At 46.1% G+C, this 12,463-nt stretch overlaps 1 protein-coding gene across 1 annotated transcript; it reads left to right on the forward strand.

The window, feature by feature from the left end:
- The first annotated feature begins 1,865 nt into the window (after positions 1-1,865).
- On the forward strand, positions 1,866-12,126 carry FMOD (fibromodulin). Its single transcript, XM_037164749.2, has 3 exons — positions 1,866-2,010; positions 4,676-5,663; positions 10,338-12,126. The coding sequence occupies exons 2-3, from the start codon at positions 4,685-4,687 to the stop codon at positions 10,487-10,489; spliced, it is 1,131 nt and encodes a 376-aa protein (XP_037020644.1). The 5' UTR covers positions 1,866-2,010; positions 4,676-4,684; the 3' UTR covers positions 10,490-12,126.
- The last annotated feature ends 337 nt before the right edge of the window (positions 12,127-12,463 follow it).

Raw genomic sequence — 12,463 nt, forward strand, 5'->3', positions numbered from 1 at the left:
ATGTAAAATGGTGCCTCTCCTATGGAAAACAGTATCGTAGTTTAAATAATTAAAAATAGAATGATGGAATATTTCAGTTCTAGAATTTTTCCATTCTAAATAGAATTGAATTTTATTCTAAGTAGAATTCTAAATTCTACTGAGTATATATCTAAAATAATTAAAAACAGAGTCTCAAAGAGATATTTATACACCCATGTTCACTGCAGCATTATTCACAATAGCAAAGAGGTAGAAACAACACAAATGTCCATCAGTGGATAAGTAAATTTAATAAATGAGATCTATTTATGAAATAGGATAGAGTAGGAAGGAAATTTTGACACAAGGTATAACATGGATGAAACTTGAGAGCACCATGCTAAGTGAAATTAAAAAGACACAAAAAGATAAATACTGTATGATCGAACCTATATGAGATTTTGAGTAGTCAAATTTATAGAAACAGAAAGTAGAATGATGGTTGCCAAGGGGTGGGGAGTGGAAGAAGAGTGGGGAAATGGGGAATTTTTGTTTAATGAATATACAGTTTCGGTTTTGAAAAATGAAAGAGTTCTGGAGACTGGTAGCACAACAATGTAAACATTCTTAACACTTTTTATGTGTACATTTAAAATTGTTAAGAGTGTAAATTTTATGTTTATAAGCAGTTTACAAAAATTTTTATAAAGGGGGGTTGTTTCCTGGATATTGAGGGTATTAGTTTCCTGGATATTAGTTGAAGAGAGCATTTAGGATGTAATCTAAATTCTGAGGCTCCCAAATGTTTTCTTCCAACCCCTAAACTCCAAATTCATACTCATATCCCTGCCTGTGTACATCTCCACTGGAATGCCTAACAGGCATATCTAACTTAGCACATCCAAAGCATACTTTGGTATTCCACCCAAGTCTGTTCCTCCCCATCTTTCCAATACCAGGAAATGGAGCTACCATTCATCCAGTTGCTTAAACTGAAAATCTAGGATGCATCCTTCACTTCCCTAACTCCCCATATCAGGTTCATCTTCAGGACTTGTCAGTTCCCTGTCTAAAAATACATTCATTAGCTTTCTTCCACTGCATTGGGCCAATCTGCCATCACTTCTCCATGAGGCAGCACTGGTGCCTCCTGCTTTCCTCCTCACTCCCTTTCCCCACACAGTCTCTCCTGTGTGCCTTTAAAAATGTGAATCAGATCCTGTTGCTTCTCCTGAATAGTTTAAAAAATGACGTGTCTCTTTTAGAATAAAAACTAAATCCATTCTATGGCCTAAAACTCCCTTCCTGATCTAGCTCCTGCTTGCTTCTCTGACCTCATCTTTCCCTTGTATGGGGTGTCCACACCTGTAAAATGGGTATAGCAATCATCTCTCCCACATTGTGAATGCCAGCTGTGTGCTAAGCCAGGCACCTTACACACAGCATCTCATGTTGTCCCGCTTCAACCTAACAAGGTAAGTGTGAACCCTAAAATCAAATGAAAGTGTATGATGTTATTACACAGCAAGCCAGAGCCAGAAGAGTGAGTACTAGCTCTGGGGCAGGGATGGGGACTCACAGGTTGCAGAAAGAGTTAATTAAGATGCCTCTTCCCAAATCCTGGCCCTCCCCATCTTGGCATCTGCCCTTGTGGGTTTAATGAGAAATCCAGGCACTTCGTAAGAGCCCGTACAAATAACTTCTAGGTTGCCACTAACTTATTGAGCAGAAAGAAACCCAGAGCTGCCAGTGCTTCAGGGAAGATAGTGAGTGGAAAGAAGGTCGTTTTTATAGCGCCAGGCAGGCAGGATTTGCGTAGTTGAGTGTGGGCTCCACCCCTGAGGCAGAGCTGAAAAAGCCAGGATCCTGGCTCCTCAGCCCCTCTCTTCACAATATTTGATTAGGAATTTGGGGGCGGGACCCTGGCCTGGCACAGACACTGACACTCTCAGTAGACACTCTCACTCCTCTCTCTCATACACACTTTCTTCAACCCAAGGAGTCCACAGACAGAGAGACGTGGTCACTCTCTGAAAGGTTCAGCTCCAGGTAAGTGTAGTTTATTTTTACTCGTTTTCACATCTTTTAGTTCAATAAAGAAAGTAAAGAAGCGGGGCTGCTGGGGAGTGGGAAGAGGGAGGACTCACTCCTCATTTTCTGTGGACCATGACCCCAGGATGCTGGACAGAGCAAAGAGGAAGTAAAAAGAAGGGAGTTCCAAATACTACCTTTTTCCTGGAGCTCCTTTCTGATTTTGGGTGGGTGGGGGAGTCCAGGGGAGGCTCCAGTTATCAGGCACTAAAGCAAAAGAAAGCCAGCTTTGCCCTACTACTACTCATAAATGCTACCAGCTTAGCCCCACGTCCCTGCTGTCTCTCTTATAGAGGGCTGTGTGAACTAAACACTGCTATGGAGGAGGGGAGTTTTGTGAATTGTCTGAGTATGTGGGGTGTGTGTGTGTGTTGCTGGAGTAAAAGGGAAAGAGAAAGAGTTGATCATGTCTAGGGAGCTGTGAAGTATGGGTCCAGTCCAGGAAGGAGGTGGGTTCTGATTTGACTTCCTCCACTCTGACAGGAGGGAGAGATGGTTCCCTAGAGAGAAGAAATGAAAGAACAGCAGTAACCCCTGAGTGAGCTTACCCACCTCACAGAGTCTGTCCTGGGAACTTTCCCCCTCACAAAAGTCTGAGCACAGGAGGGTCTCTAGCATTAGGGAATAATTTAAAAGTAGACAATCCTGGTGCAACATTGCTAAAAGATAGGGGTGGGCAAGAAGAGGCATAAGGTCTTCATCGAACTGTGTCAGAAGTCGGGGCTCCGAAGGAGAGGCCAAAATGGGAAGGATGCATGCCCCAGGAAAGCTGAGTCTTGAAGGGGAAAGTGGCTCTTGTCTGCCAAGGTACCCAGTCTGGAAGGAGAAATGGAGACAGAGGCTCACTGTGCCAGCCTCCAGACAGCCACCTTGATCCTGCAGCAGCCCAGAGCTGTGCATGGAAAAAATGTGCTGCTGGCAGTGGGCTGCTTCATCAGTCTACTCTCCTGGCCAGACCTGGGCCCAGTCAGTAAGCCCAGGCAGTGGGCAATTGGGCTGACTTTCTGAAACACTGTGGGTTCTTTGTCTGAGGCCTCAGGCTGCTTGAGAATGAGCCAGGATGACTCTTCTCTGCAACCCAGAGGCTGATGGGATGAAGCAGGCTTAAAGAAACTGCTTTCAGGGGACAGAGAGGTCTGGGAAAGGTGCTGGACACAAAGTGACTATATTGTCATAGGCAGTGTCCTTCCCATTAGTTCTTTGGATTTGATGGTGGCTTTTAGATACCTTTCTTTTCCCTGTTCACAGGTACCAACCCCAGCAAGGCCCAAACAGCAATGTGAGAGATATATGTGACTTTTTTAGAACCAAGAAAGGTTCTGAGGTTTCCCCATCTAAGGGTGACACTCACACCTCTAGGAGGTGCCTATTGCTCATAGGGCTATGCAGTGCTTTGGCTGTAGGTATTCAGAGCAGGGTGTTCAGGCCTGATATTTCACCCCCTGGCCCCTCTTCTTCCATAGCTTCAGCTTCCCTCTCAGATGACACTAAGCCTACTTTTCTGTCTAGGACAGCCTGTTCTCATCTCACTAGCATGTATATAAGCTCAAATGCTGATGCCAGTGTAGGGGTCTTGATATGGAACCTTGTAATTGAGATGTCACCACAGGGAACTTGGAATGGGAGGGAGAATGCCAGAATCCCATTCTAAAGCCACGATCCCTTGGGCATACATGAGATTCTTCAATTCCTAGTCCTTTTTTTAGTGTTCCTCAATTCATGGTTCCATGTAGCTCTTGCATAATGTCCGTGGTGCAGCATGAACAGTGCTGACACTTTACTAGATACCACAAAATACAGCCAAGTGGACTGATTCAGGCTCCATGTACTCAGTCACTCTAGAAGACAAATGTCATTCCTGGGAGCCACTGTCCCCAGTCTGGAGGAAGCTCTAACTGTTAAATGAAAACCCTGTGCCTGCCAAGTTGCATATGTAGCCACAAACTGCTTACCCAAGAGTTTTCTCACCCAGCAGAATGTCCTAGATATTGGCACTTTGGAGGGTAGCTCAAGTCTCATGGTGGCTGCAGAAGGACCACACCCCTTCCCAAAGACTCAAAACCAGACATTCAGACTTCCCAAAAGACCAGAAGATCTTTCCGAATTAGTTCAAATCTTCCCCTTTGAGGTCTCAAGCTACTGGTGGAGGTTTCCTGAGACATGGAAAAAGCCACAGGGCTTTTTCCTTGGGCTCTTGAAAAATATTATTTCCCTGGGGAGTCCAAGTTGGACATGAATTCAGGCCTGAAAAGCATCCAAACTCCATCGCACAGGGATTGCTATGGGCTCTCCAGGTGCTCCAACAGAAACTTCAGGTTGCAATCGATCTGCCCCTCCAAAAAATGCAGCACCCCCTATTCAACTTTCTTCTAACCTCAAAGACTCTGCCTCTGTGACTCTATGACCAGGGGAACATGCACCTAGGTCTTATCAGGTAGCAAGCTACAGCTGGACCCAGTGTGCAGAGCCAGCCAGGAAAAAGGCATGGAGAAAGTGAGTGCAAGCTCCTGTTCTCAGATATTTGGCACTATATCAAGTCTGCTCAAAGCCTAAGGCTCACCCATTCTGCCTCCCTATAGCCTCACTCATGCCTGCTTGCTCTGTTCTCTTTCCCTTCTTGCAGAGAGACAAAATGCAGTGGGCCTCTGTCCTGCTATTGGCAGGGCTCTGTTCCCTCTCCTGGGCTCAGTATGATGAAGATCCCCACTGGTGGTTCCACTACCTCCGAAGCCAGCAGTCCACCTACTATGATCCTTATGACCCTTACCCTTATGAGCCTTATGAGCCTTACCCCTATGGGGTGGAGGAAGGTCCAGCCTATACCTATGGCTCTCCATCCCCACCAGATCCTCGAGACTGCCCCCAGGAGTGTGACTGCCCACCCAACTTCCCCACGGCCATGTACTGTGACAACCGCAACCTCAAGTATCTTCCCTTTGTCCCCTCCCGCATGAAGTATGTCTACTTCCAGAACAATCAGATCTCCTCCATCCAGGAAAGTGTCTTCGACAATTCCACCGGTCTGCTCTGGATTGCTCTTCATGGCAACCAGATCACCAGTGATAAAGTGGGCAGGAAGGTCTTTTCTAAGCTGAGGCACCTGGAGAGGCTGTACCTGGACCACAACAACCTGACCCGAATGCCTGGCCCTCTGCCTCGATCTCTGAGGGAACTCCATCTTGACCACAACCAGATTTCACGGGTCCCCAACAATGCTCTGGAGGGGCTTGAGAACCTCACAGCCTTGTACCTTCAACACAACGAGATTCAGGAAGTGGGAAGTGCGATGAAGGGCCTCCAGTCACTGATCTTGCTGGACCTGAGTTACAATCACCTTCGGAGGGTGCCTGATGGACTGCCCTCAGCCCTTGAGCAGCTGTATCTGGAGCACAATAATGTTTATTCTGTTCCTGACAGCTACTTCCGGGGGTCACCAAAACTGTTGTATGTGCGGTTGTCCCATAATAGTCTCACCAACAATGGCCTGGCCTCCAACACCTTCAATTCCAGCAGCATCCTTGAGCTTGACCTCTCCTACAACCAGCTGCAGAAGATCCCCCCAGTCAACACCAATCTGGAGAACCTCTACCTCCAAGGCAATAGGATCAATGGTGAGACTTTGGCAAAGGGGAATGGGGAGTGGCTGTCTATTTCATTGAAAAGATACTACTCTGAGTGCTAGTAGCAACACAAAAGAAATAGCAATAGGGTAACTAGAGAACAAAATGAGGCAACCTGAAAACCAAGGTTTTCAGGTTACACTTAACCTGAACAACACATAAACTAAACTAAACCAAGGTTTTCAGGTTACACTTAACCTGAACAACACTTAAACTAAACAACAATATTAATAAAAGTCAGTGGGGAGTGGATTGGTAAGACTTCCTAGAAGAGGTAAGTTTCAATCTAGATCTTGAGAGATAAGTGGGCATGGGTTAGAGGAACTCAAGACAAAGCCATTCTGGGGAGACAAATAGCCACTAACAAAGGAACCCAATCATTGAACAAGTTGCCTGTAGGAGACAGCCAGGGAATTCATGTGTCTGAGAGGAAGGAGTCATGAATTGAAGAGCAGCGAGATATGATTCTGGAAATGTTTGGTAGTGGCAGTTCATAGAGAGAAGGGATTTAAGTGGAACTTCAAGAATTCACCCTAGAAGGAAATGGGCTAAGAAACCATGGCATATCTCCAACTACTCTCTGACCCAGAAAAGGATGAGCTTTCTGTTTCCACCCAATCTTCTCCTGCCTCTCAAGCCTGGTCTTGAGTTTAGGTGTTTGTTTTTCAAACATAACAGCTGGTGGACAAGAATATGCAGCCTCTCAGAACTAAATGCAGTACTTGTTCTGGTCAGTTCTCTCTGGAGTTCAAGGACACCCTGGAAGTAGGGCAGAGGTCTCCCTAATGTAACATGAACCCAACTGAATATCACAAAGCCCTGAAGTAGAGGGCAAGGAAACTCAGCTTCTTGTTTTCCAAGTACTTCCTTGCAGGTGTCTGAAGGAACCAAAAAAGCTGCCTCTCTGCCTCTAAGAACTGAAATACTTATTTTAGATTGGATTGTCCACTTGCTTTTCACCTCTAAGAATCTTGTGGTTAGAATGTGCTTACATTACTCCAGGGCTTCTGATGCCTTAATCCTAGCTGGAAGGTCCTGAACCAGCATTTAACCTTCCTTACTGTGTCAGAAAATTTCCTCTCTCCCAGGGGAAAGAAAGACTCACTGATGATCACTAACAAAGGGTTCTGAAGTAGAGCCTGCTGAGAGAGAACAGCATAGATAGGGATTGTGTCCCTCTGTTTCTACTGATCATTTTTCTCCCTGTGCTCAGGGAACAGATGAGTCATTTGGCAAGATGTTAATGAACTGGATAGCCCTCTGAGTGAGAGGGACATCAGTCCTAGAGAATGACAGTGGGGCTGGAAAGGTGATGAGGTGTCTGGTCCTTTAGTTTGAAGTGCATGACACCATCATGTGCATTGCAAACTCTTTTGTCTTTAAAGTTTCTCTTTCTTTTGGGGATTTTCTCATTCCAAGGGAGGTGGTTCTCTAAGATGTTTCTAAAATGTTTCATGCCACAAAGTGTTTGACATTTACTGGTAGCTGTCCATCATTCCACAAATTCTACATAATTCCACCCAGAAGTCACCACTACTTACCTGCCACCCATTCTGAATCCAGGACTATTGTCACATCAGAAATATCATATTGTATGAAGTGCTTCATCAGAATTTGACCCTGAAAACGTGACAGCAAAAACCAGCTGTCATGGGAGAGAACCTGTTTGTTATTCCCTAACTGTGCAACCAGAGAAGCTTGGTGTGGAAATGGCTCCATCACAGCATCAGTCACCACTCCGCCCTCTTCCAGAACCACATCTGCTGCTCAAATATTAGGTAGCCCATTCTTTCCAAAAGCTCTGATGAAGATGAAATTACTTTACTAAAGTGTCCCAAGGTCTTGCAAGAAAGTTCTCCCTTAAGTCAAACAATCTAAACATTTTCATTGTCTACCCCAAAAGCCAAATCCTCTTTGTGTAGTTATTAGTCTCTCTACTAGTCTTTTCTATAGGCAAAACAACACCAATTTCTCAGTTTTCTTTTTTTTTATATTTTTTTAATTTTTATTTATTTATCTTTAGAAGGGAAGGGAAGGAGAGAAGGAGAGAAGTATCAATGTATGGCTGCTTCTGGTGCATCCCCGGCTGGGAACTGGCCCCTGCTGGGAACTGGCCTGCAACCCAGGCATGTGCCCTGACTGGGAATTGAACCTCGATCTTTTGGTTCTCATGCCCATGTCATTTATCTTAATTAGTGAATTAATAAATGGAAAGTGCTTGGTCAATGGTCTGACACATAATTGAAAAAGTAATTCACAATTACTATTGCTAGCTTTTTTTCTTATTACCACTTTGAAGGTAACAGGCATAATTTTGTTTTGTTTTACTTTCTGATTGCAAAGATGGGGAAACTGAGACGCAGAGAAGGAAACACAGTCTCTCCAGGTCACCCAGACTATGTAGGATAGCATCCTGAACCCCTGCTTTTATTGTCCAAGGACCTGGAGCCAGGTGTCTCTGGATGAGAATATGAAGAGTATCTCTCTGATTCAGACCACCAACATAAAAGATTGTTGCCCTGCACAGAAAGTCAGGGACCAGGGGTCGAGGAGCTCTGAGGGAGGATCCAAAAGGGCAGGAACTAAATGGTGTAGAGGGGAAAAGCCCTCTCCCCTCTTTTCTCTTCCTTATTCCATTAGCATCTTCCTCAGTTTTTTCAGCCTGGCAAAAGCAAGAGAATCTAGGGCTTTTGGGAATCCAGGAAGCAGGGAGGATACAGTAGGAGGAGTCTGGAAAGACTTATGTCAGTTTTAATCTGGCTGGAAAGTGTCTTCGGAATCTCCAAGCAGAAGAGCCCTGTCCTATTCATGAGCTTGGGGAAGACACATGAGTGTGGGGGGGGTGCTCACAGTGCCCAACACACAAGTAGAATCTATATACACTGTGTGTCCAACAGCCCCCAAAGACTCCTATATTTATATATGCAGAGTTGGGATCCAGGATTTGAACAGATGGTGTGAGGGCTCCAAGCAAGGTTAGAGAATCTATCCTAGGGTCTCCAGCACAGTCCCAAATAAGGCTGGAAAAAATACTTAAGCTGGGCCACTTTACTTCTCCCCAGTCTACCCCATTCCACTCCTTCTGTGCAGACACCACAGACCCAGCCCCTGGCCGTTGCTCTGCCCCCAGACTGCCCACTGGAGGCTACTTGATCTGTTCCCCAGCACCAGAAAGGAAACAAACAAAAGCATTTCAAATTTTCTCTTAGTACTCTCCAAAGAGGGGTATTTCTCATCGCTCCACTATGCCCAGTGTCTCATTATTCTTGTGGGCTGGACCTTTGCAGTATAAGTTAATTGGCTGCAGCCTCACCCTGTCTCCTCTTGGTCTGTTTTTAACAGAGACTGAAAACAATTGAATGTGCTAGTTCAAAAACATGTTTTTCATCAAGCTATACATTCTCTATACTGTCTTCCTTACAACCTTCATCTTCATCCTCATAAACTCTTCTTCTGCAGTGTCCTCTACTGTCCCCCCCTGGGAAGGGAGTCAGATAGCCTTCCTCCCACTCCTGCTGCCCAGCTTCAGGCCAGCACAGTTCCTGACCACTGCATCAAGCTGAGGAGTGCCTCTGCTGGATGCAAAAGCAAACTCTGCTCTGGGCAGCCTGCGTGTTACAGTCCTTGTGGACTGTACCGTGGAAGTGTACCGTGTGGATACTGCCCTTAAGACCAGATCTATTGGCACTACCGCTCACACAGAGATATTCCTGAAGCTCTCGCACACCGCAGTGAAGGAACCAAAGAGGCCTCAGAGCTTTCAGTGGTGACTTTTGTTGTCCCTGCTGGATTTTTAACTGAGTTCTTGGCATTTCTTCTTTCAAGTTCTTGACCTAGGTGACCCCAGAGAGAGGTGGTTGATTTGTCTAAGAAGACAACCAGAGGGATAAGGGGTGAAAGGTAGCAGCAGAATTTATTAAAACCAAACAGAACTATTGTACCTATTAGGATTACATGGTTTGTGGGGAAAGCTTCAAAAGGAGGAAATTCTATTGAGATTTTTAAATAACAGATAACCCATAACCATATAAAATGCAGGAGGCAGGGAAATTGTGTACTTTACTTTTGAGGTTCACGGCAGCATTATTTGTGGATTTCTGTCTCTGTGAACTACAGAGACTTGCTCACTACTCCAGCAGTGATTGGAACGGAGCTCTGCCTCAAGGCTCTGGCACGCATAGACATTTGCCTCTCTGCCCAGGATTTCTTACTTTAATTTCCTGCCACTTTCTTTATCTGCAAAATGGCAGGAGATATTCCATTTCCCTAGTCTTCCATCCCAAAGCAATTTAGCAAAGCCCCCTGAAAAGCTATCTATACTTCAAAGCTCCTAGGGTTGACCTTTGATTTCCTTCTGCTCCCTCCTACCATACATAGATGGGAAGAGATGAGGTCCTGGCTGGGAAAACACTCAAGGGCGTTCCAGGGTGTTCAGGGTAATGTCCAGGCTCCGGGTGGGTAGGAGGTAGAGCGGCAGATGCAGCAGAGGTCCCACTTGGTCCCTAGTTTTGCCTCCTGGGGGTGAGAGTAGGTATGACTCTAATCCGGTAAAAAGCTGGGGCCACCCAGCAAAGTTCCAGGCTTAGAGGCTGTGTGGCTTCGCTGTGGATCCGGGTCGCTAATCTGGCTTTCTCCCACCCACTTCCGCCCCTCTTGTCCCCACAGAGTTCTCTATCAGCAGCTTCTGCACCGTGGTGGACGTCATGAACTTCTCAAAGCTGCAGGTGCTGCGCCTGGACGGTAACGAGATCCAGCGCAACGCAATGCCGGAGGATGCGCCCCTCTGCCTGCGCCTGGCTAGCCTCATCGAGATCTGAGTGGCCCTCGCATTGGGTGCAGGGCCCAGACCCCCCACGCCCCACTGCATTTGGCTTGATGGTTTGGTTTGGCTTTTGTTGGAAGGTCTAGGACAGATCATGTGACAGAATTCCACGGGCTCCCCCTGTAGTCTTCTCCCCTGTAGGCAGGGTCAGGAGGGATGGGAGGACAGGAAGATTTTTTGCTGAGGTACATGGCACAAACTCTTTTCCAGGACAGAAATGGCATCAGAGAGAGTAATCCCTGACAATGCCAACATCAGAAATCTCATTACCCTTAAGTTCTTCCCAATGATCTGATCTCATGATCCTTGGGTATAATATGTAACCTACTTCAACAATTCCTGACTCTGTGAGCAGTGCTTGACAGCTCTCCCACCTGCAGGGCTGGTCATGCTGTCCCTCTGGGCTGGCACTTGCTGCTCCTCAGAATATACCTCTCATCCAGCTGCCTCCTGCTAACTCCACCTCATCCACTCAACTTGCTCCATGGACAGTTCTTGTACACCTTAGGCAGAGGCAGGAAAGACCCCAAAGCACATGGGCATCTGCCTGCCAGAGAACCCACAAGTGTGTCTGAAATTGGAAGGACACCAAAAGTCACCTCTGGGCCTCCCTAACCTCACTCCTTGAAAGCCACCAAACTGGAGGTCACCAGTATGATGACAATATTCATGGCCTGATGTGGGAGGAGACAACTAACCCTTGGCTTAGATAAGTGTATTGGGCTATATAGCAGTCAGGCAGTTCTTTGAAGGTAGGTCAGACTTCAAAAGAGGAAAGATCAGACTGAATTGCCTGATCTGAGAAGTCTCCCCAGTAGTTCTCCTCTTGCCCTGAACTGTCTGCATTTCCAGCAGCTCCCAACTTGGGTCTTTATCCTCCAAGGGAAAACCATGTAGCTCTTGAAGCATGAGATAGTTTGTCCAATCCTCTTATCCAAGCAGGAAGGTCTACATCTTAATGGGAGAGACAGGCTCCAACCAACCCTGCACTTACCTGCTAGCCCAAGAAGGAGGCTGTGGCTTACCTGTATTGATTGATTTGTCTTTAAGGCACTGTTCCGTAGAACCAGCTCTGGCTGAAGATGCTCACTGGGTTCGTGAAGCTCAGGCCAGGCAGCCAACTCTTGCTTCTGCTTTTGCATCTCTGAGCTACACCCTCATTACTGAAGGTGGCAGTTGCTTTATAGCTTGGTTGGAGAGCATTGCAGTCTTCCCATTTCTGAAAAGTAATGTTGCCTGGGCCAAACCCCCTTCCCTTTGGGGCACCATCAGGATGAAGCCCCCTGGGCAGCCCAGGGCAGGAACTGCTGGAAGAGAGCTAACCCTACCCTGGCCCCTGCCCAGATGCCATTATGTCCCTGATGCTATGTGTATTTTAAAGCAGCTTCCCCAAGAAATGAAAGGAGTAATCCTTGGACTATGTTCTTGCCTCCAGACCCTGAAATCCGCAAAAGCCAAACCAGCTCATTTTAACAAAGTAGCTCTGATTTGAGGGGCAAGGCTGCCTCCTGCCCCAGGGCTCTTCAGAAAGCATTTGCATGTGAACACCATCATGCCTCTATAAAGGATCCTTGTTACAGGAAAAGCATGAGTGGTGGCTAACCTGACCAATAAAGGTATTTTACAATTGCATCTGTAAAAATTGAGTCATTGAAGGCAGACACTTTAAGGGAAACTTGTTGGGTCACACGGGTCTCAGACAGGAAGAACTCACCTCATCTATTCTTGGGAAGATGTAGCTAAGGGATTAACAAATAATCTCTCTATTAAAAAAATCTTCTGTATAAAGTCTCTAGTTAGCATACTTTATGCACTGGAAAGTTCTTCTGGAAGTCTAACTTCAGTCTCTCAAGCTACATATTTCCTTCCATTTGGTCCTCAGGAGATAAAGAACAACTGACTTTTTTCAATAATTCTAACATTTTTCTTCTTCCACCATCCTTCCTTATCAACCTAGTAATTCTAGGTC

This window comes from Artibeus jamaicensis, unplaced genomic scaffold (genome assembly GCF_021234435.1).
Source record: "Artibeus jamaicensis isolate MK-2021 breed Jamaican fruit bat unplaced genomic scaffold, CSHL_Jam_final contig_475, whole genome shotgun sequence".
Taxonomy (NCBI): Eukaryota; Metazoa; Chordata; class Mammalia; order Chiroptera; family Phyllostomidae; genus Artibeus; species Artibeus jamaicensis.

Coding starts and splice junctions, on each gene's coding strand:
- FMOD (XM_037164749.2), top strand. CDS start 4,685: ATGCAGTGGGCCTCTGTCCTGCTATTGGCAGGGCTCTGTTCCCTCTCC. Junction 5,664..10,337: donor CCAAGGCAATAGGATCAATG/GTGAGACTTTGG, acceptor TTGTCCCCACAG/AGTTCTCTATCAGCAGCTTC.